General features: G+C 37.7%; 1 protein-coding gene across 2 annotated transcripts in view; it reads left to right on the plus strand.

Moving 5' to 3' along the window:
* LOC123524437 (zinc finger Ran-binding domain-containing protein 2-like) overlaps positions 1-20,799 on the plus strand; it is a 95,743-nt gene that overhangs the window by 57,031 nt on the left and 17,913 nt on the right. Inside the window, exons 5-6 of one of the 2 annotated variants that reach the window (XR_008370389.1) lie at positions 11,132-11,257; positions 13,331-13,601. Coding sequence is in view for 1 of the 2 variants with exons in the window: in XM_045302642.2 (XP_045158577.2) it covers positions 11,132-11,257; positions 13,331-13,566 (362 nt within the window). In the remaining variant the exon portion in view is untranslated. The remainder of the gene's footprint in view (positions 1-11,131; positions 11,258-13,330; positions 13,602-20,799) is intronic. The other variant, XM_045302642.2, reaches the window with a different exon arrangement.

Here is a 20,799-nt window from a genome sequence, read left to right on the forward strand (position 1 = left end):
ATTACTCAGGTGAGCGATTCAGGGTCATTATGACCCTGTTGTAAAATAATTTTAGACAAATGGTCCTTGTGTGACCCTCTACCAAGATTGTTCAAATTATTTTGATTTGATATTATTTTATGACTGTATCTTCATGAAACATAGTCACAGTGTTGATCTTGAAGATCTTTAGGCCATGTACAAGTCTTGGTCAGGTGGGGTCAAAAACTAGGTCTGCAGGTCAAATCAAAGGAAAAGCTAGTTAACACTCTAGAGGCCACATTCATGACCGTGTCTTAATGAAACTTGGTCAGAATGTTGATCTTGATGATCTTTAGGTCAAGTTCAAATCTGAGTTCGGTGGGATCAGAAACTTGAGGTTGCCACGTCAAATCAAAGGAAAATGATGATAACATAAATACATGTAAATAACAATCATAAATCACTTATCATTAATATAAAAATAATTTAAACAATAAAAGATTATCTATATTAACTGTTATCACATAAGTCAATTTCAGTCTGTATTTAATTGTTCCATAAGATTCTGTCAACTTTATCATTTGCCAGAGTACATAGCTACTAAAACTGGAAAATCACCCAAATTGATTGACACCATGGCAGTGTTGTAAAAAATACAATCTGAGGGCTTGGGTCTTTGCTCTTGCTTTCAAGATTTGACAGTCTTATAAGCATGCAGCAATACCATTGTCCCAAAGAAATTTAGGTTGATCAATTTCAGGTGTTCTAGCTTGAATGCAAGATAGCAGACAGTATTGTATCATTTATATATCTTGGATATCATATTCCAATAGCTTTCACATGGAAATGCAAAAAGGGAAATAATTGAATATCAAAAGTACACAGTGATTATCCAATTTAACACTAATTGCAGTTTTTGTTAAAATATTTACCATATTGAAACATATATGTGATCTGTTTGATGATATCTCTCTGTGATCCCAATCTATGCTGCAGTGTGGTCACAGATCATGATTCATGCATGTGAGTTTCTAAGGACATACTTCTGATAAACACATTTTTTCTGAAAAATATTTTTGTGACTAAGTGTTTGGACAGTCTTGTAAAGCCATATATATATAGCAATCACAACACTAATTACCTAAAAATTCTACAAGAAAAAGAAACCATTAAATTTCTAAAAGATATAAATATATTGCTGCTTAAAGGCATTAATGTTAGTAAATTCCTGACAAAAAAATACCTGTAATCAGGTGAAAATCTCTGTGATTGATAAAGTTCCTGTTTCCATCTAATATTTTTGAGTCGGCTAAACGCTGAAAGCGTTTGACGAGTCCTTGCTATCGCCCGATTTCTAATTCACATTAAATGGCCTCACAACACAGAGAATTGATGTAGTTCCGTTAGATTGTCTTTAATTTCAAAGAGTTCATTGATCGGATGAAGTTCAGTTATGTCAATCCCATTTGCTATGACCAATATAAGATGTAATCTGTCAAATTTATGAAGTGTAATTGTGCAATACTCGAATAAAGCCTCGTATTTTCTTCCGCGGTAACTCAATAAGCATAAACACGGATAGCGATTCTGCGGGATTTGGTAATACATTTGCGCATATGATTATGGTGACTAATTTTATGCTCTTTTGTCACAAAATAGCAAATATGATGTTCACAAATTCAAATAAAAACTGCATATTAACTTATTAGCCAAATTATCCATTTGTTACCCTGTCCGTTTCAAAAAATAATCTTTAAAATCATTGCGCAAATAACAAATTTCTTGCGCTGTGCATTTCATGAATTGCGCAGGCTTACCAAGCTTGCGTAACATCCAGCGAAAGACAAAATATAGTTCCAGAACATACTGCTAGTATTTTATTGAGTCGGGTACCTCAGAAAGCATTGGAATGTCTCTTATCAAAGAGTTTACCACATCGATGAAATTAAATTATGACAGCTTCATTTTAAATGACCCGAATAAGATATGTGCAGTACGTTAATTCTTCCGCGAGACTTCGCGGATGAATCCTAACTACATTCTGGGCACTTGTAGGCGAACACACGTGACCTGTTTATATAACAACGCTTCTACAGACTTCGGTTTACCGAAAAAATACTACGAAAATCGGCCAGATAAAAATGATGCAAAATCACGAGTGGCAAGAATGCAAACGTCTACATACAACTTCGTTCTAAATCGTAACCTTTCTGGAATTTTGACTGGTTCGGATAAGTTGCTTACGATTCAGGTCGAAAAAAAATGAAACCGTCACCCATTCATGATGACACATATGGGTTGAATTTTGCAGTCAGTAAGCGGATAAATTATCGGGAGAAGAAGCTTTTACTGGTTTGTTTAATTACTACTGATTTTAAAAATGATTTTATTTCTTATTTTTCGAGAAATAAACAATCGGCGAAACATTAAATTGTATTTTCTTGTAGTTTTCGAAATCGAAAGTAGATCGTCTATGTTAGACTGCTTTGACGAAACGAAACAACTTTTTTATGAAATGATTTAAATAAGAGGTAATTTCACCGTAAACTTCAATGTCAGATACTGCCAATTGCTGCTAAACTGTCTTCGTATCATCACAATTTGTAAAACATATTGTTGAAACTGGAGATTTTGGCGGTATTAAGAAAAGTGTAATCGTATCCGAATATAATATTTTGGGTAAATATCAAGGGTGTACATTTTCAAAATTTTCTTGTGGTGATACCCCAAACTCTACTTGCAGGTATCCTCCTCCCCCCCCCCCCCCCCCCCCCCACCCCAATATTGCCACTTTACAGTTTGATACATTTGCCCTTTTACCACCTGCCACAATGCCCATTTCAAAATCTGACTGCAATTCAAAGGAACACCCCTCACCACATCCACCTTGCTACCGACCATGTAAAAATGGCTAAAATATTTATCTGTCTACATGAATCAAAATGGATAATTGAAAGTACATGGACTTGGGGACTACTGACATGGTTTTGAAGGGGTTAACAGGTCTGAAATAGAATAAATGATGGTTTTAACTAAAACAGAACTGCATTTATTAATATCGGTTTTCTTTTTCGAAATTGGTAGCTAGTCCGAGTAACTTCCCTTAGTTTCGAATGCGCAGTTTTCCTGTCAGTGTAAACATTCATGACACTATATATTGACACTCAGCAACATTTACATATCTTTAAGTATACTTTAAATTCACATCACTTGTAATATGATTGAACAATACCTAATGTATGACACGGTTATCGCCAGGCCAGTTATCCGTGAAATATCTGAACAGTTCTTTCGTCCATCCGTTACAAATTGTATGTGGCAATCCGTGCTATAAAATTTCAATATATAAATTGTCATATTCAAATTTTATCATGTGCGAACATATACCAGCCGATAATTGCCTGTTTTGGTATGCCGGAGGCAAATGTTTACTGGAAAAATATATATAGTCATGGGCAGTATCTTAGTGTCAGCTGTCAAACTGTAGTTTGTACTTTCAACATTTTTAGCTCACCTGAGCAATGCTCAGGTGAGTTTTTCTGATCGCTCAATGTCCGGCGTCCGTCGTCCGTCGTCTGTCGTCTGTCGTCTGTCGTCTGTCGTCTGTCGTCCGTCGTCTGTCAACATTTAGCTTGTGTATGCGATAGAGGCTGTATTTTTCAATTAATCTTCATGAATATTGGTCAGAATGATAACCTTGATGAAATCTAGGCCGAGTTCGAAAATGGGTCATCTCGGGTCAAAAACTAGGTCACTAGGTCAAATCAAAGAAAAACCTTGTGTATGCGATAGAGGCTGTATTTTTCATTTAATCTTCATGAATATTGGTCAGAATGATAACCTTGATGAAATCTAAGCTGAGTTCGAAAATGGGTCATCTCGGGTCAAAAACTAGGTCACTAGGTCAAATCAAAGAAAAACCTTGTGTATGCGATAGAGGTGGTATTTTTCAATTAATCTTCATGAATATTGGTCAGAATGATAACCTTGATGAAATCTAGGCCGAGTTCGAAAATGGGTCATCTCGGGTCAAAAACTAGGTCACTAGGTCAAATCAAAAAAAAAAACCTTGTGTATGCGATAGAGGCTGTATTTTTCAATTTTTCTTCATGAATATTAGTCAGAATGATAACCTTGATGAAATCTAGGCCGAGTTCGAAAATGGGTCATCTTGGATCAAAAACTAGGTCACTAGGTCAAATCAAAGAAAAACCTTGTGTATGCGATAGAGGCTGTATTTTTCAATTGATCTTCATGAATTTTGGTCAGAATGATTGCCTTGATGAAATCTAGGCCGAGTTCGAAAATGGGTCATCTCGGGTCAAAAACTAGGTCACTAGGTCAAATCAAAGAAAAACCTTGTGTATGCGATAGAGGTGGTATTTTTCAATTGATCTTCATGAATTTTGGTCAGAATGATTATTTTGATGAAATCTAGGCCGAGTTCGAAAATGGGTCATCTGGGTTCAAAAACTAGGTCACTAGGTCATATCACGTAAAAACCTTGTGTATGCGATAGAGGCTGTATTTTTCAATTGATCTTCATGAATTTTGGTCAGAATGATTGCCTTGATGAAATTAACCCCAAGTTCGAAAATGGGTCATCTGGGGTCAAAAACTAGGTCACTAGGTCAAATCAAAGAAAAACCTTGTGTATGCAATAGAGGCTGTATTTTTCAACTGATCTTCATGAAATTTAGCCAGAATGATTACCTTGATAAAATCTAGGCTGATTTCGAAAATGGGTCATCTGGGATCAAAAACTAGGTCACTAGGTCAAATCGAAGAAAAACATTGTGTATGCAATAGAGGATGTATTTTTCAATTGATCTTCATGAAATTTGGTCAGAGTGATTGCCTTGATGAAAACTAGGTCGGTTTTGAATATGGGTTATCTGAGGTCAAAAACTAGGTCACTAGGTCAAATTAAAAAAAAATCTTGTGTATGCGATAGAGACTGTTTTTTTCAGTTGATATTTATGAAATTTGGTCAGGTTGATTGCCTAAATGAAATCTAGGTCGAATTTGAATATGGGTCATCTGAGGTCAAAAACTAGGTCACTTGGTCAAATCAAAGAAAAAACTTCTGTATGTGATAGAGGCTGTATTTTTCAGTTGATCTTCATGAATTTTGGTCAGAATGATTGCCTTGATAAAATCTAGGTCGAGTTTGAACATGGGTCATCTAGGGTCAAAAACTAGGTCATATATAAGAAAATGCTTGTTTTATCGCAAGAGACCAATTTTTTGGTCCAATCTTAATGAAAATTGGTCAGAATATTTGTTTCCATGAAATCACTAGGTCAAACATGTTTTACACTGTTATGGAGTGTTTCTTAGGTGAGCGACCTAGGGCCATCTTGGCCCTCTTGTTTTTTTTGCGAACCACTCTTCAATTTTAGAGAAATATATTGGGTTTAAATACTTGTATAATGGCAATCAAAGTTTTACTAGGCATCGATTGAATGTCCATTTCATCTATTGTAACAAAATCTCTGTTCTGTTGGGGAAAAAAAGAAACTAAAAACAAACTGAAACTGGTAGACTATACTACCAGTACATCAATCATTAGCCGACTCTCAGGCCCTTCAGGCCTTTGATCTAATCTTGTTGTGTTCTGAATTAAATTACTTTTTGAAATAAATTAGTATAAGAGACTTACCTAATGTCTGTTTAATAGCCATTTTAAAATTTCTAGCAACAAAGTTTATCTCCATTTTGTTTTCCTCCAAGAAAGAATTTCCTGTTTACAGTTCATTCAAATTTTCATATTCATGGGCAATTTCCTTTGGTATACTTAAGTTCTGAATTGATCATTTAGAGTGCTAATAATATCTGTATGTACAGTAAAAGGGGGATTTGTTCATGTATTTACTGATTTTATTTGCATAGATGATTGTAATAGTAAAAGAAACAGAAAAAAATTGGGACTACTTTTTGAGCTTCGGCAGCCAAACATTGCATCTTCATTTTCATTGGTTCTTATCTTGATGAGGTTTCAAATATAAGGATACCATCTGGTATCAGTTATCTCTCTCTATCAACTGAACAGCAGAATATTTTATTGACCCTTAGATATCTAATGACTGTGAATCAGTCAAGCTATAGATTAATCATGTTATGGTGATGCAACAGACTACAGAATAGTACCTTTCTTTGACTATTTGACATTTAACCCTAATGAAACTTAATGTTTTACTTATATACTTGTTTTTGTGCTATTGTTTGAGATGTTCAATAATAAAGAAAAGAGGCAATTATATTAAAATGATCACTATATTTAATTAATTTAGAAACTTGTGTTTTTTGTAAACTATAAGAAGTGATTTTTTTTTTAATTTAGATTTCTTGTTTTATTTCAATTTATTTGAATACCTGTACCTGTAAAAAAAAGAGGAAAGTAATGAATTAATGAATTTAAAAAACTTTTCCCATTGTTTTGACTTAAAACTTTTTCTGCCGCAATTCCTGGCTACCAGGACTTTACTGGGAATTGTATGAAGACTACTTTTCCCAGGTACCAGGATACCAGGAATTTGACTTTTTGTGTGTAACTTACGAAGCTGAAAAAAGAATTCCTAGCTCCTCCTGGTTTTCCTGGTATTTATTATGTTAAATTCCTAGGTCTCCCTGTTATTTTTATTGCAACATTAAATTCCTGGTATTTTCTTGGTTTTATCCTGGTCCTAGGTCCTAAAAATCCCAGGATTCTAGCTTTTCTTGAATACCAGGATTTTCATACCAGGATAGAAAGATTTTCCATGAAATTCCCAGGAAATTCTTTTACCTGGGAATAATTTCTGCACGGGCTAAGGGCTTTGATATTTGGTATGTAGCATTGATAGTGGGGCTCTACCAAGATTGTTCAAATGATCCCCCTAGGGTGAAATATGGCCCCGCCCAGGGGGGTCACATGGTTTATATAGACTTGTATAGGAAAAAGCTTTAAAAATCTTCTTGTCTGAAATGGCAAGACCTAGGCTTTTGATATTTGGTATGTAGCATTGCCTTGTGGTTCATTACCAAGATTATTCAAATCATTACCTTGGGGTGAAAAGAGGCCCTGCCATGGGAGTCCCTAGTTTTACATAGACATATAATTGACATATATAGGAAAAACTTCTTGTCTGAAATTGCAAGGCATAGGCTTTTGATATTTGGTATGTTGAATTGCCTAGTAGTCCTCTACTAAGAGTACTCAAATTATGCCCCTGAGTTAAAAAGAGTCCCCACCCAGGGGGTCCCAAGTTTTACATAGACTTACATAGGAAAAACTTTAAAATCTTCTTGCCTGAAACTGCAGGGCCTATGCTTTTGATATTTGGTATGTTGCATTGCCAAGTGGCCTACTACCAAAATTGTTCAAATTATGCCCCTGGGGTGCAAGAGGCCCTTCCCTGGGGGTCCCAAGTTTTACATAGACTTATATAGGAAAAACTTTAAAAATCTTTTTTTCTGAAAGTTCAAGGCCTATGCCTTTGATATTTTGTATATATCATTGCCTGGTTGATCTCTAACAAGATTGTTCGAATTATGCCCCTGAGGTGAAAGGAGGCCCCGCCCCAGGGGTCACTTGATATATGAGTTATATAGGAAAAATACTTCAAAAATTATCAGATCATATTTCCTAGACTGTTTAATTATATTTACCAGATAACCCCAAGTGATCGCCCTGTGTCCGTCGTCCGTCGTCAACAATTTGACTGTTAACACTCTAGAGGTCACAATTTTGACCCAATCTTAATGAAACTTGGTCAGAATGTTACCCTCAATAAAATCTTGGACGAGTTTGATATTGGGTCATCTGGGGTCAAAAACTAGGTCACCAGGTCAAATCAAAGGAAAAGCTTGTTAACACTCTAGAGGTCACAATTTTGACCCAATCTTAATGAAACTTGGTCAGAATGTTACCCTCAATAAAATCTTGGACATCCCCTTGACACAATTTATATACATAGAATCTGCATATGCAATCTTGTGCATGCCTAATCTCCCGAACCATTGCACACAATTTAATGAAACTTCACACAAGTGATCAGTACCAATCCTAGTTGTGCATGGGGCATGTTAGGTTCTTTCAGAAAAAGAAATTGTAGAGTTATGGGTCTTTATTTTTTGTTACTATACATGGAGTCTGTATATGCAATCTTGTGCGCACCTTACCTCCTGAACCCATGCACACAATTGAATGAAATTTCACACATGTTGTGCATGGTGCATGTTGGGTTCTTTCAGAAAAATATTCTGCAGAGTAATTAGACTTTGTTTTTAGCCCACCATCATCAGATGGTGGGCTATTAAAATCACTCTGCGTCCGTGGTCCGTCCGTCCGTCATTCCGTCCGTCCGTCCGTCCGTTAACAATTTCTCGTTATCGCATCTCCTCAGAAACTACTGGGGGGATTTTGACCAAACTTTGTCAGAATGATGTATTGGTACCCTAGTTGTGTCCCCCTGAAAATCAGACTGGTTCAATAATTTATGAGTGAGTTATGGCCCTTTGTTTATTTCTATAATTTACATAGATTTATATAGGGAAAAACTTTGAAAACCTTCTTGTCCAAAACCACAGAGCCTAGGGCTTTGATATTTGGTATGAAGCATTATCTAGTGGTCCTCTACCAAGATGATTCAAATTATTTCTCTGGGGTCAAATATGGCCCCGCCCTGGGGGTCACATGATTTATATAGACTTGTATAGGGAAAAACTTTGAAAAACCTCTTGTCCAAAACTACAGGGCCTAGGGCTTTGATATTTTGTATGTGACATCATCTAGTGGTCTTCAACTAAGATTATTCAAATTATACCCCTAGGGTCAAATATGGCCCCACCCTGGGGGTCATATGGTTTACATAGACTTATATAGGGAAAAACTTTGAAAATGTTCTTGTCCAAACCACAAAGCCTAGGGCTTTGATACTTGTAATGTAGCATCATCTAGTGGTTCTCTACCAAGTTTGTTCGAATTATCCCCCAAGGTCAAATATGGCCCCGCCCCGGGGGTCACATGGTTCATATAGACTTATATAGGGAAAAGCTTTTAAAATCTTCTTGTCAATAACTACAACATTCAAATTTGGACATGTATATTTTTGAGTGGCAAGATGAACCTTGACATGAGTTGACCTTGATTTTGACCTAGTGACCTACTTTCACATTTCTGTAGCTACAGCCTTCAAATTTGGACCACATGCATAGTTTTGTGCACTTGAAAAAACTTTGACCTTGATTTTGACCTAGTGACCTACTTTCACATTTTTGAAGGTACAGGTATCAAATTTGGACCATATGCATAGTTCCGTGTTTCAAAATGAAATTTGACATTGATTTTGACCTAGTGACCTACTTTCACATTTTTGAAGGTACAGTCTTCAAATTTGGACCACATGCATAGTTTTGTGTTCCGAAATGAAATTTGACCTTGATTTTGACCCAGTGACCTACTTTCTCATTTCTCAAGCTACAGCCTTCAAATTTGGACCACATACATGGTTTTATGTACCGAAACAAACTTTGACCTTTACATTGACCTAGTGACCTACTTTCACAGTTTTGAAGGTACAAGCTTCAAATTTGGACCACATGCATAGTTCTGTATTCTGAAATAAAATTTGACCTTGATTTTGACCTAGTGACCTACTTTCACATTTTTCAAGCTACAGCGTTCAAATTCGGACCACATGCATAGTTTTGTGTACCGAAATGAACTTTGACCTTAAGATTGACCTAGTGACCTACTTTCACATTTCTGTAGCTACAGGCTTCAAATTTAGACCACATGCATAGGATTGTGTACCGAAACAAACTTTGACCTTGACATTGACCTACTTTCACATTTTTGAAGGTACAGGCTTCAGATTTGGACCACATGCATAGATTTGTGTTCTGAAGTGAAATTTGACCCTTGATTTTGACCTAGTGACCTACTTACACATTTCTCAAGCTAAGCCTTCAAATTTGGACCACTTGCATAGTTTGTGTACCAAATTAAACTTTGACCTTAAGATTGATCTAGTGACCTACTTTCACATTTCTCAAGCTACAGCTTTCGAATTTGGACCACATGCACAGTGTTGTGTACGGAAATGAAATTTGACCTTGAGCTAGTCAGTAAGTCTTGAAATTTGGAACACTCCAAAATGGCACATTGGTGGGCGCCAAGATCACTCTGTGATCTCTTGTTTGTTAATGTACTATATGCATACAGTCTGCATATGCTTACCAGCTGTCCTCTTCCCCTTGACACAGTTGAATGAAACTTCAGGCAAGTGATCAGTACCAACCCTAGTTGTGCAGGTGCATGTTAGGTTCTATTAGAAAAAAAAATTGTAGAGTAATGTTACTATACTATTATACTTTGAGTCTGCATATACAATCTTGTGCACCCCTAATCTCCTGAGCCAATGCACATAATTGAATGAAACGTAACACAAGTGATCAGTAGTAACCCTAGTTGTGCAAGGTGCATGTTAGGTTCTTTTAGAAAAAAAAATTGTAGAGTAATCATGTCTCCCACCACACAGTGTCCATAAGTCTTAGACCAAGTTCAGTAACTAGCCAAATCGGCCTTGGCACTTAGGAATTATGGCCCTTGAATTGCCGAAAATCGGCCGTTTTATTCTTGTCCGCGCTCTAAGTCGAACATTTCTCATGCAATCTTCACCAAACTTGAACCAAATATTCAAAGAGGCCCCAACCTGGCGGGGGGGGGGGGGGGGGGGGGGGTGTCACTTGTTATATGACTTAAATAGGAAAAATTACTCCAAAAATTATCAGCTCATATTTCCTAGACTATTTAAGTATAATTACCTGATGACCCCAAGTGATTAGGGGTCACGTTACTGTGACCTTGCCCTACTGACCTACTTTCATGTTTTTGAAGATACAGCCTTGAAATTTGGATGATATCCACAGTTTTGCACACCGATCTTAAAACTGACTTTCAGTGTCCATGAATATGACCTCCTGTCCTACTTTCTTAATATTTTAGCATCAGTTTGCCATTTGAAACATGTGGCTCATATTACTCAGGTGAGCGATTAAGGGTCATCATGACCTTCTTGTTATAGATGAAGTTGCTGTAACTCAACAATATGTTTTGAAATTGGGAGATGGAGAGTGGGGCTGCTGTTTGTCAACATAATTTAGGAGTGTATTATGCTATTTTAAGTTTGGCCGAAAGAAGAAGAAAAGTAGAGCTTCAGTTGAAGAAAGACCAAATGTATATGCTGCTATTAAGGAAGAAGAAAATGATGACGAAGAAAATGGAGATACTTCTGCATACAAACTTGAATCGGTAACATTCTTCATATATTATTGTATGCTCATATTAAAAAACAAGATTTATTATTTTATAGTATTGTTTGTGATTTAAGCTCATGTGAGCTTTCAGGGCCATCAGATAATGTCTGTTTCAGTCCACTCTCCACACTGTTTTAGCCCCTATTCCTCCCCCCCCCCCCCCCCCCCCCCCCCCCCGATATACACGCACGCTCCTTGGGGCGGCATATAGTAATTGACAGCGTCTGTCGGTTTGTTCATCCCTAAATTGTGTCCAGTCTGTAACTTTGTCTTCATCAAGGAATTGTAATATTACTTGGCACAAATGTTGCCCATAATCAGACGATGTTTCGTGCACACAAGGTCACACTTACAGGTCAATGGAAATAGTGTTATTTTCCTGTCTGGTCCATAACTCTGTCATGGTTGATGCAATTTTAATATTACATTGCACAATTAAATTTATACCATTATGAGATGATATGTAGACCCCTAGCTTAGAAGGTCAAGGTCTTACTTAGAGGTTAACAGGGTCTATTTCTTGTCTGGTCTATAACTCTGCCATTGGTGAAGGGATTTTAAATTACTTGGCATAAATGTTCCCTATATTGAGATGATGTGTCATGCGCAAGACTCGGACCTCTAGCTCCAAGATCAAGGTCACACTTAGAAGTCAAAGGTGTTTCTTGTCTGGTCCATAACTTTGTCAATTATCAAGGGATTTGAAAATAATTTGACAGAATTTTTAACCATATTGAGAAGGTGTGCTATGCTTATGACCCAAGTCTCTGGGGTCAAGGTAAAGGTCATGAATTGATGGTGTGATTTTTTTGTGCAGGCAACTGTAGCATTCATGTGCCGCTTTGGGGGCATTTGTCACCAATGGTGACGGCTCTTATTGTATTACTGAAATTATGTATGTTAAAACTGACGTGTTGATCAAACTGAATAGCAATTTGTCAATGATTTTCCCACAAAATGTTGGAGGTATCTAGTTATGCCCCCCTTCGAAGGAGGAGTATATTGTTTTGCAGATGTTTGTCACTAGGTATGTCGGTTAGTATGTAGATCAGTTTCGGATGATAACTCAAGAACCCTTGGGCCTAGGATCATGAAAATTAATAGGGAGGTTGATCATGTCCAGCAGATGACCCTTATTGATTTTGAGATCAGTAGGTCAAAGGTCAAGGTCACAGTGACCCGGAACAGTTAAACCGTTCCCAGATATAACTTGAGAACCCTTTGGGCCTAGGATCATGAAATTTAATATGGAGGTTGATCATGACCAGCAGATGACCCCTATTGATTTTGATATCAATAGGTCAGAGGTCAAGGTCATAGTGACCCGGAACAGTTAACCCGTTTCCTGATGATAACTTGAGAAAGCTTGGGCCTAGGATCATGAAACTTTATAGACATTTCATGTTCTACGAGTTCTTGTTCTATCTGCTTTGGGTTCTAGTTTTATGCAGCAAAGTACTTACGCGATCTGCAAAATGTCATCCCAAAACCCTTGAGTATTGTAACTGTGCCCCACCCACAGATATTAGTAATATTGCATCAGTTTCTTCCCCCCCCCCCCCCCCCCCCCCCCCCCATTTTACTGGAATACAAATTCTAAAATCTCCAAAAAAACAATCCTTGCTTAAACTGAAATTTCGGAATTTGTTTGTTGTCATTAGATGAGTATATTGCCCAAGAACCATTACTCACACTTGCATTTGTTAAAAGTATGGTCCTTTTTTGTACATAAAAAATTGGAAATTTTAGGTAAAATCTTTTCTTGAATACTGTAAGAGCTTTAACATTGGAACTTTGTGCACTTATTTGTTATGATATGATAAGTAAGTTGGCTAAGAACTATAACTCACTTGTACATTGCTTTATGTCAAGTACTTACAGGCAAGGGTTGTTACCCACAGGTGGTGCTCTTGTTCATCCATTTGTAACCTGATGTTAATTGAGATGTGTATATTACCTTTCAAAAACTGCAGTAACATTCTGCCTGAGGCAGTTAAGTTCAGGTTGAACAGACATAATTTCCATGTTTCGATGTGACCAAGAACCATAAAGGTATTGATTTTTTAAGGAGGATGAGCAGGAAGAAGAAGATGATGATGATGATGGAGACCTTGGTCAATATGATCTTGCTGCTAGTGATGAAGATGAAAAAGTAATTCCTGGTGATAAAAGGTCGAGGTCATCAAGTTACAGCTCACAGTCGTCAGACAGTTCAAGTGCAAGGTCTTCATCTAGTTCCAGATCAAGGTCGAGGTCGAGATCAAAAGAGAGAAAACGAGCTAGATACTCACGGTCTAGGTCCAGGTAACTGGTAACAGGGGTACTGGTAAAGGTCAAAGGTCAATATCACTTGCTTACTTCTTGGTATTGGATATTTAAGGTGTAGACAGAAAGAAAAAAGATTGTTACTTTTTTGTTCGCCTGAGCTAAAGGCTTACAGGTGAGCTGCTGTGATCATACTTTGTCACATACCCATCATCCCACATAAACTGTTAGGCCTTTTTCCTCCAAACTGCTGCACAAATACTAATCTTGAATACCTTTCAAAGTTATTCCATTTGTCATGTCATTGTGAACAAAATATTCTGCTGGTTGGCAGACAAACTGGTTTCTGATCAATAGCTGGAGAATACAAATGCCTATTGTGATCATACTTCATAGGATGATTGCCTAGTAGGCAGAAAGTCAAGGTCACAATCACCTTGAGACTTAAAATAAATTTTCAGTCAATAACAGGGAAACAATTAGTGGTCAAACTTCATAGGATCCGGCTGTCATAATTTGTGTCCAGAGCAAAACTTTATAACAGAGGGATTTACTTTAAACTTGGCATATAGGTAGATGGCAATGAGATGATGTGCAGAGCACCTGAACTGTCTCTGTAGATCACAAGGTCAGGGTTACAAATTGAGCTAAAAGGTTAAAATTGGCTATCATATTTCATGTCCGGAGCAGAACTTGCAAGATATTAACTTCTAACTTGGTCTGTAGGTAGATGGTGATGAGACGATATGTCTGTAGGTCAAAGGTCAAGGCCACAAATTGAGCTCAGATGTCAAATTAGTCCATTATATTTCATGTCCAGAGCATAACTTATTAACCATTCAAGGTATTGACTTCAGACTTGAGATTTAGGTAGGAGGCAATGTTACGATTTGCAGAGTGCTAGAACCATAGTGACAGGTCAAGGTTACAGCAGGGTCAGATCTGCTCACCATCTGCGCCCCACCCCCACGCGTCACCCAAAGAAAATCCAGTTCATTTAGTTTCTTGCCCTATAATATCCTTCCACCATGACTGCACCTCCCCCTCTCCACCAAATAAAACATCTTTAAGATTTTGCTTGCTCCTTGGGTGAGCTATTGTGATCGCTAACCATCCGGCGTCCGTCCACACTTGCCTTTAAACAACATCTCCTTCTAAACTACCAGGCCAGTTTTGATTGAATCTTCACAGGGATGTTCCTTGGACGGTCTTCATTAAAATTGTTCAAAGAATTGAATTCCATACAGAACTCTGGTTGCCAAAGCAACTGAAAGAAATGTTTTTTTAAAATCTTCTTGTCCAAAACTACAGGTCATAGGGCTTTAATATTTGGCATGTAGCATCATCTAGTGGTCCTCGACCTAGATTGTTCAAATTATCCTCCTAGGGACAAATATGGTCCCGCCCTGGGGGTCACATGGTTTACATAGATTTGTATAGGGAAAACTTTGAAAATCTTCTTGTCCAAAACCACAGGTCTTAGGGCTATGATATTTGGTGTGTAGCATCATCTAGTGGTCCTCTAGCAAGATTGTTCAAATTATCCCCTTAGGGTCGAATATGGCCCTGCCCTTGGGGTCACATGGTTTACATAGACTTATATAGGAAAAAAGCTTTGAAAATCTTCTTGTCAAAAATCATAGGGCCTAGGGCTTTGATATTTGGTGTGTTACATTATCTAGTGGTCCTCTACCAAGATTGTTCAAATTGTGTCCCGGGGATGAAAAGAGGCCCTGCCCAGGGGGTTCCAAGCTTTACATAGACTTGTATATGAAAAAGCTTTAAAAATCTTGTCTTAAGACCTAGGCTTTTGATATTTGATATGTAGTACTGCCTGGTGGTCCTCTACCAAGAGTGTTCAAATTATGCCCTTGGTGAGATGAGGCCCTGTCCCAGGGGTCACTTGTTATATCAGTTATATAGGAAATAATACTTTAAATATTTTCTGATCATATTTCCTAGACTGTTTTATTATAATTACCTGATGATCCCAAGTAATAAGGGGTCACTTGACTTCGACCTTGACCTACTGACTTACATTTTAGCTCACCTGAGCACGAAGTGCTCAAGGTGAGCTTTTGTGAACGCCCAATGTCCGTCGTCGTCAACAATTTGACTGTTAACATTGTAGAGGTCACAATTTTGGCCTAATCTTAATGAAACTTGGTCAGAATGTTACCCTCAATAAAAGTTTGGACGAGTTCGATATTGGGTCAATTGGGTCAAAACCTAGGTCACCAGGTCAAATCAAAGAAAAAGCTTGTTAACACTCTTAGAGGTCACAATTTTGGCCCAATCTTAATGAAACTTGGTCAGAAAGTTACCCTCAATAAAATCTTGGATGAGTTGGATATTGGGTCATTTGGGATCAAAAGCTAGGTCACCAGGTCAAATCAAAGGAAAAGCTTGTTAACACTCTAGAAGTCACAATTTTGGTTCAGTCTTAATGAAACTTGGTCAGAATGTTACCCTCAATGGAATCTTGGACGAGTTCGATATTGGGTCATCTGGGGTCAAAAACTTGGTCAGAATGTTAATCTTGATGATCTTTAGGTCAGTAGGTCAGGTGAGCGATACAGGGCCTTCATGGCCCTCTTGTTTTGTTTTTTTAAGATAGAGCCTTGAAATTTGGATGACAAATACAGTTTTGCACACTGATATTTATATAGTTTTGCACACCAATCCTAACAGCATAGAAATTTGGACCACGTCAATAACTTTCGATAAAGATTTCAATACTTGTCTTTAATGTTCTTAGCCCTGACCTACTGACCTATTTTCTTGTTTTTTAAGCTACAGCAAAAAGGTTTGGACCACATGTATAATGTTTGATACAGATTTCAATACTCATCTTGAATAGTCTTAATCATGACCTACTTTTTTGTTTTATAAGTTACAGTATAGAAATTTGGACAACCTGTATAATTTTTTTAGCTCACTTGAACCAAAGGCTCAGAGTGAGCTATTGTGATCGCTCACTGTCCAGCGTCCGGCCATCCACACTTTCCTTTAAACAACATCTTCTCCTGAACCACATAGCCAATTTTGATGAAACTTCACAGGGATGATCCTTGGATGGTCTTCTTTAAAAACTGTTCAAAAAATTAAATTCCATACAGAAGTCTGGTTGCCATGGCAACCGAAAGGAAAAACTTTAAAAATCTTCTTGTCCAAAACCACAAAGCCTAGGGCTTTGATATTTGGTATGTTGCATCATCTAGTGAGTCTCTACCAAGATTGTTCAAATTATCCCCCTAGGGTCAAATATGGCCCCACCTCGGGGGTCTTATGGTTTATATAGACTTGTATTGGGAACAACTTTGAATATCTTCTTGTCCAAAACCATAAGGCCTGGGGCTTTGATATTTAGTATGTAGCATCATCTAGTGGTCCTCTACAAAGATTGTTCGAATTATCCCCCTAGGATATAATACAGTCCCGCCCTGGGGGGTCGCATTGTTTCTATAGACTTACATAGGGAAAAGCTTTGAAAATCTTCTTGTCAAAAACAAAAGGGCCTAGGGCTTTGATATTTGGTATGTAGCATTGATAGTGGGCCTGTACCTAGATTGTTCAAATGATCACCCTACGATGAGATATTGCCCCGCCCAGGGGAGTCACATGATTTATATAGACTTGTATAGGGAAATAACTTTAAAAATCTTCTTGTCTAAAACCACAAGACCTAGGCTTTTGATATTTGGTTTGTAGCATTGCCTTGTGGTCCTCTACCAAGATTGTTCATATTATTCCCCTGGGGTGAAAAGAGGCCCTGCCCTGGGGTCCTAAGTTTTACATAGACTTATATGGGAAAAAAATCTAAAACTCTTTTTGTCTGAAAGTTCAAGGCCTATGCCTTTGATATTTTGTTGGTATCTTTGCCTAGTTGATCTCTAACAAGATTATTCAAATTATGCCCCTTGGGTGAAAAGAGGCCCCGCCCCAGAGGTCACTTGATATATCAGTTATATATGAAAAAATACTTCAAATGTTGTCAGATCATATTTCCTAGACTGTTTAATTATATATACCTGATGACCCCAAGTGATAAGGGGTCACCCGACTGTGACCTTGACCTACTGACCTACTTTCTTGTTTTTTAAGATACAGCCTTGAAATTTGGATGACATGTACAGTTTTGCACATCGATCTTAAAACTGACTTTCAGTGACCATGAATGTGACCTACCGACCTACTTGTTTTTATGCCCCCGGCATCTACTGATGCGGGAGGCATATAGTGATTGTCCTGTCCGTCCGTCCGTATGAGGTTAACCAAATGGAACCGTTCCGTCTAGCATCAATACCCCTAACTAGAATGACTTGATACTAATGCAGATGTAACCTGTGACCATTCCTCATCTTCAGACATCACCTGACCTTGTTTTGAAGCTTTAGCAAAGAAATTTGTTCAAGCAAGCAACTTAAGTCAGGTGAGCGATATAGGGCCATCATGACCCTCTTGTATACAGATTTCAATACTCATCTTGAATAGTCTTAATCATGACCTTCTGACCTACTTTCTTGTTAGCTCACCTGAGCACGAAGTGATCAAGGTGAGCTTTTGTGATCGCCCTGTGTCCGTCGTCCGTCTGTCGTCAACAGTTTGACTGTTAACACTCTAGAGGTCACAATTTTGGCCTAATCTTAATGAAAAGTGGTCAGAATGTTACCCTCAATAAAATCTTGGACGAGTTCCGTATTGGGTCATCTGGGTTCAAGAACTAGGTCACCAGGTCAAATCAAAGGAAAAGCTTGGTTACTCTCCAGAGGTCACAATTTTGGCTCAGTCTTAAATGAAACTTGGTCAGAATGTTACCCTGAATAAAATCTTGGATGAGTTCGATATTGGGTCATCTGGGGTCAGAAACTAGGTCACCAGGTCAAATCAAAGGAAAAGCTTGTTAATACTCTTGAGGTCACAATTTGGGCCCAATCTTAATGAAACTTATTCAGAATGTTACCCTCAATAAAACCTTGGACGAGTTTGACATTGGGTCATCTGGGGTAAAAAACTAGGTCACTAGCTCAAATCAAAGGAAAAGCTTGTTAACACTGTAGAGGCCACATTTATGACTGTATCTTCATGAAACTTGGTCAGAATGTTAATCATGATGATCTCAAAATCCAGTTTGAATCTGGGTCATGTAGGGTCAAAAACTAGGCCACCAGGTCAAATCAAAGGAAAAGCTTGTTAACACTCTAGAGGCCACATTTATGACTGTATCTTCATGAAACTTGAAGTTAGTAGGTCAAAGGTCAAGGTCATAATGACACAAAACAGTTTCCAGATGATAATTTGAGAACGGTTGGGCCTAGGATCATGAAAATTGATAGAGAGTTTGGTTATGACCAGCAGATGACCCCTTATGATTTTGAAATCAGTAGGTCGCAGGTCAAGGTCACAGTGACCTGGAACATTTAAAACAGTTTTCGGACAATAACTTCAGAAACTTTGGACTAGGATCACAAAACTTCATAGTGAGGTCAAAGGTCAGAGTGACCCGGATCATTTAAACCTTTTCTGGACAATAACTTGAGAACGCTTGGGCCGAGGATCATGAAACTTAATAGGGAGATTGATCATGACCAGCAGATGACCTGTATTGATTTTGAGGTCAGTAGGTCAAAGGTCAAGCAAGTTCGGCTTTAACATTGGCTTAGTTCTGTGACAAGGCTATATTGTGGGGGTATAATTCATTCGTCACTTTTGCTTGTGACCTCTCTAGAGGCCATACTATTCAATGTATCTTCATGAAAATTGGTCAGAATGTTAACCTTGATGATATCTAGGTCAAGTTCGAAACTGGGTCACTTGCCTTTAAAAACTAGGTCAGTAGGTCAAATAATAGAAAAACCTTGTGACCTCTCTAGAGGCCATATTTTTCAGGGAACTGTATGAAAGTTGGTTTGAATGTTCATCTTGATGATATCTAGGTCAAGTTCGAAACTGGGTCAGCTACAGTCAAAAACTAGGTCAGTAGGTCTAAAAATAGAAAAACCTTGTGACCTCTTAGAGGCCATACTTTTCAATGGATTTTCATGAAAATTGGTCAGAATGTTCACCTTGATGATATCTAGGTCGAGTTAGAAACTGGGTCACATGCCATCAAAAACTAGGTTAGTAGGTCAAATAATAAAAAAACCTTGTGACCTCTCTAGAGGCCATATTTTTCATAGGATCTGTATGAAAGTTGGTCTGAATATTCATCTTAATGATATCTAGGTCAAGTTCGTAACTGGGTCACGTGGCTTCAAAAACTAGGTCAGTAGGTCTAAAAATAGAAAAACATTTTGACCACTCTAGAGGCCATATTTTTCAATGGATCTACATGAAAATTTGTCTGAATGTTCACTTTGATGATATCTAGATAAAGTTTGAAACTGGGTCACGTGTGGTCAAAACTAGGTCAGTAGGTATAAAAATAGAAAAACCTTGTGACCTCTAGAGGCCATACTCTTCATGCGATCTTCATGAAAATTGGTGAGAATGTTCACCTTGATAATATCTAGGTCAAGTTCAGAACTGGGTCATGTGCCTTCAAAAACTAGGTCATTAGGTCAAATAATAGAAAAACCTTGTGACCTCTCTAGAAGCCATATTTTTCAATTGGATCTTCATGAAAATTGGGTCATATGGAGACAGGTGAGCGATTCGGGACCATCATGGTCCTCTTGTTTTGTTTCTGAAGCTTTACGAAGCAAGCAATTAAACTCAAGTGAGCGATAAAGGGCCATCATGGTCCTCTGAATTAATCGTCTGCCTTCATAATATGTCCATCCTGATTTTGACACCTGTCTGTAACTTTGTCATTCATTGCTGGATTTTACCAAACATTTACTCAGATACCAGTATGTCTGCTAACACGTCTATTCAAATGATGATTTATGTGAATGGAATTTATAAATGACATCTTCTCATGAACAACATGCTGTTTCTCAAAAAAAAAAAAACTTGATCTGTAGCATCCTGTATAGTCTTTTCTGAAGTTTTGTTTTCTTGACATGTCATTTCTCAATTAGCCCCCCCTCTCTGAAGTTTGTTAAAATGTTTTCACTAAGCAAACAATAATAGGAAAAACTTTATGCTGTAGCAACCTTCCTTACATTTCTTGTGATTGTTTTGCTTGACCCCTTTGAAGGGCCGCCAAAGCTAAAAAGTGGAAAAAACTTTAATCTTCATCCTATAAATCCCTTGATATAACTTCGTCAGACCTGGTCTGTTGCATCTTTGTGTAGGATTTCTCTCTAGTGATTTCAAAAGATTCTGCTT

This window comes from Mercenaria mercenaria, chromosome 3, assembly GCF_021730395.1.
Source record: "Mercenaria mercenaria strain notata chromosome 3, MADL_Memer_1, whole genome shotgun sequence".
Lineage (NCBI taxonomy): Eukaryota > Metazoa > Mollusca > Bivalvia > Venerida > Veneridae > Mercenaria > Mercenaria mercenaria.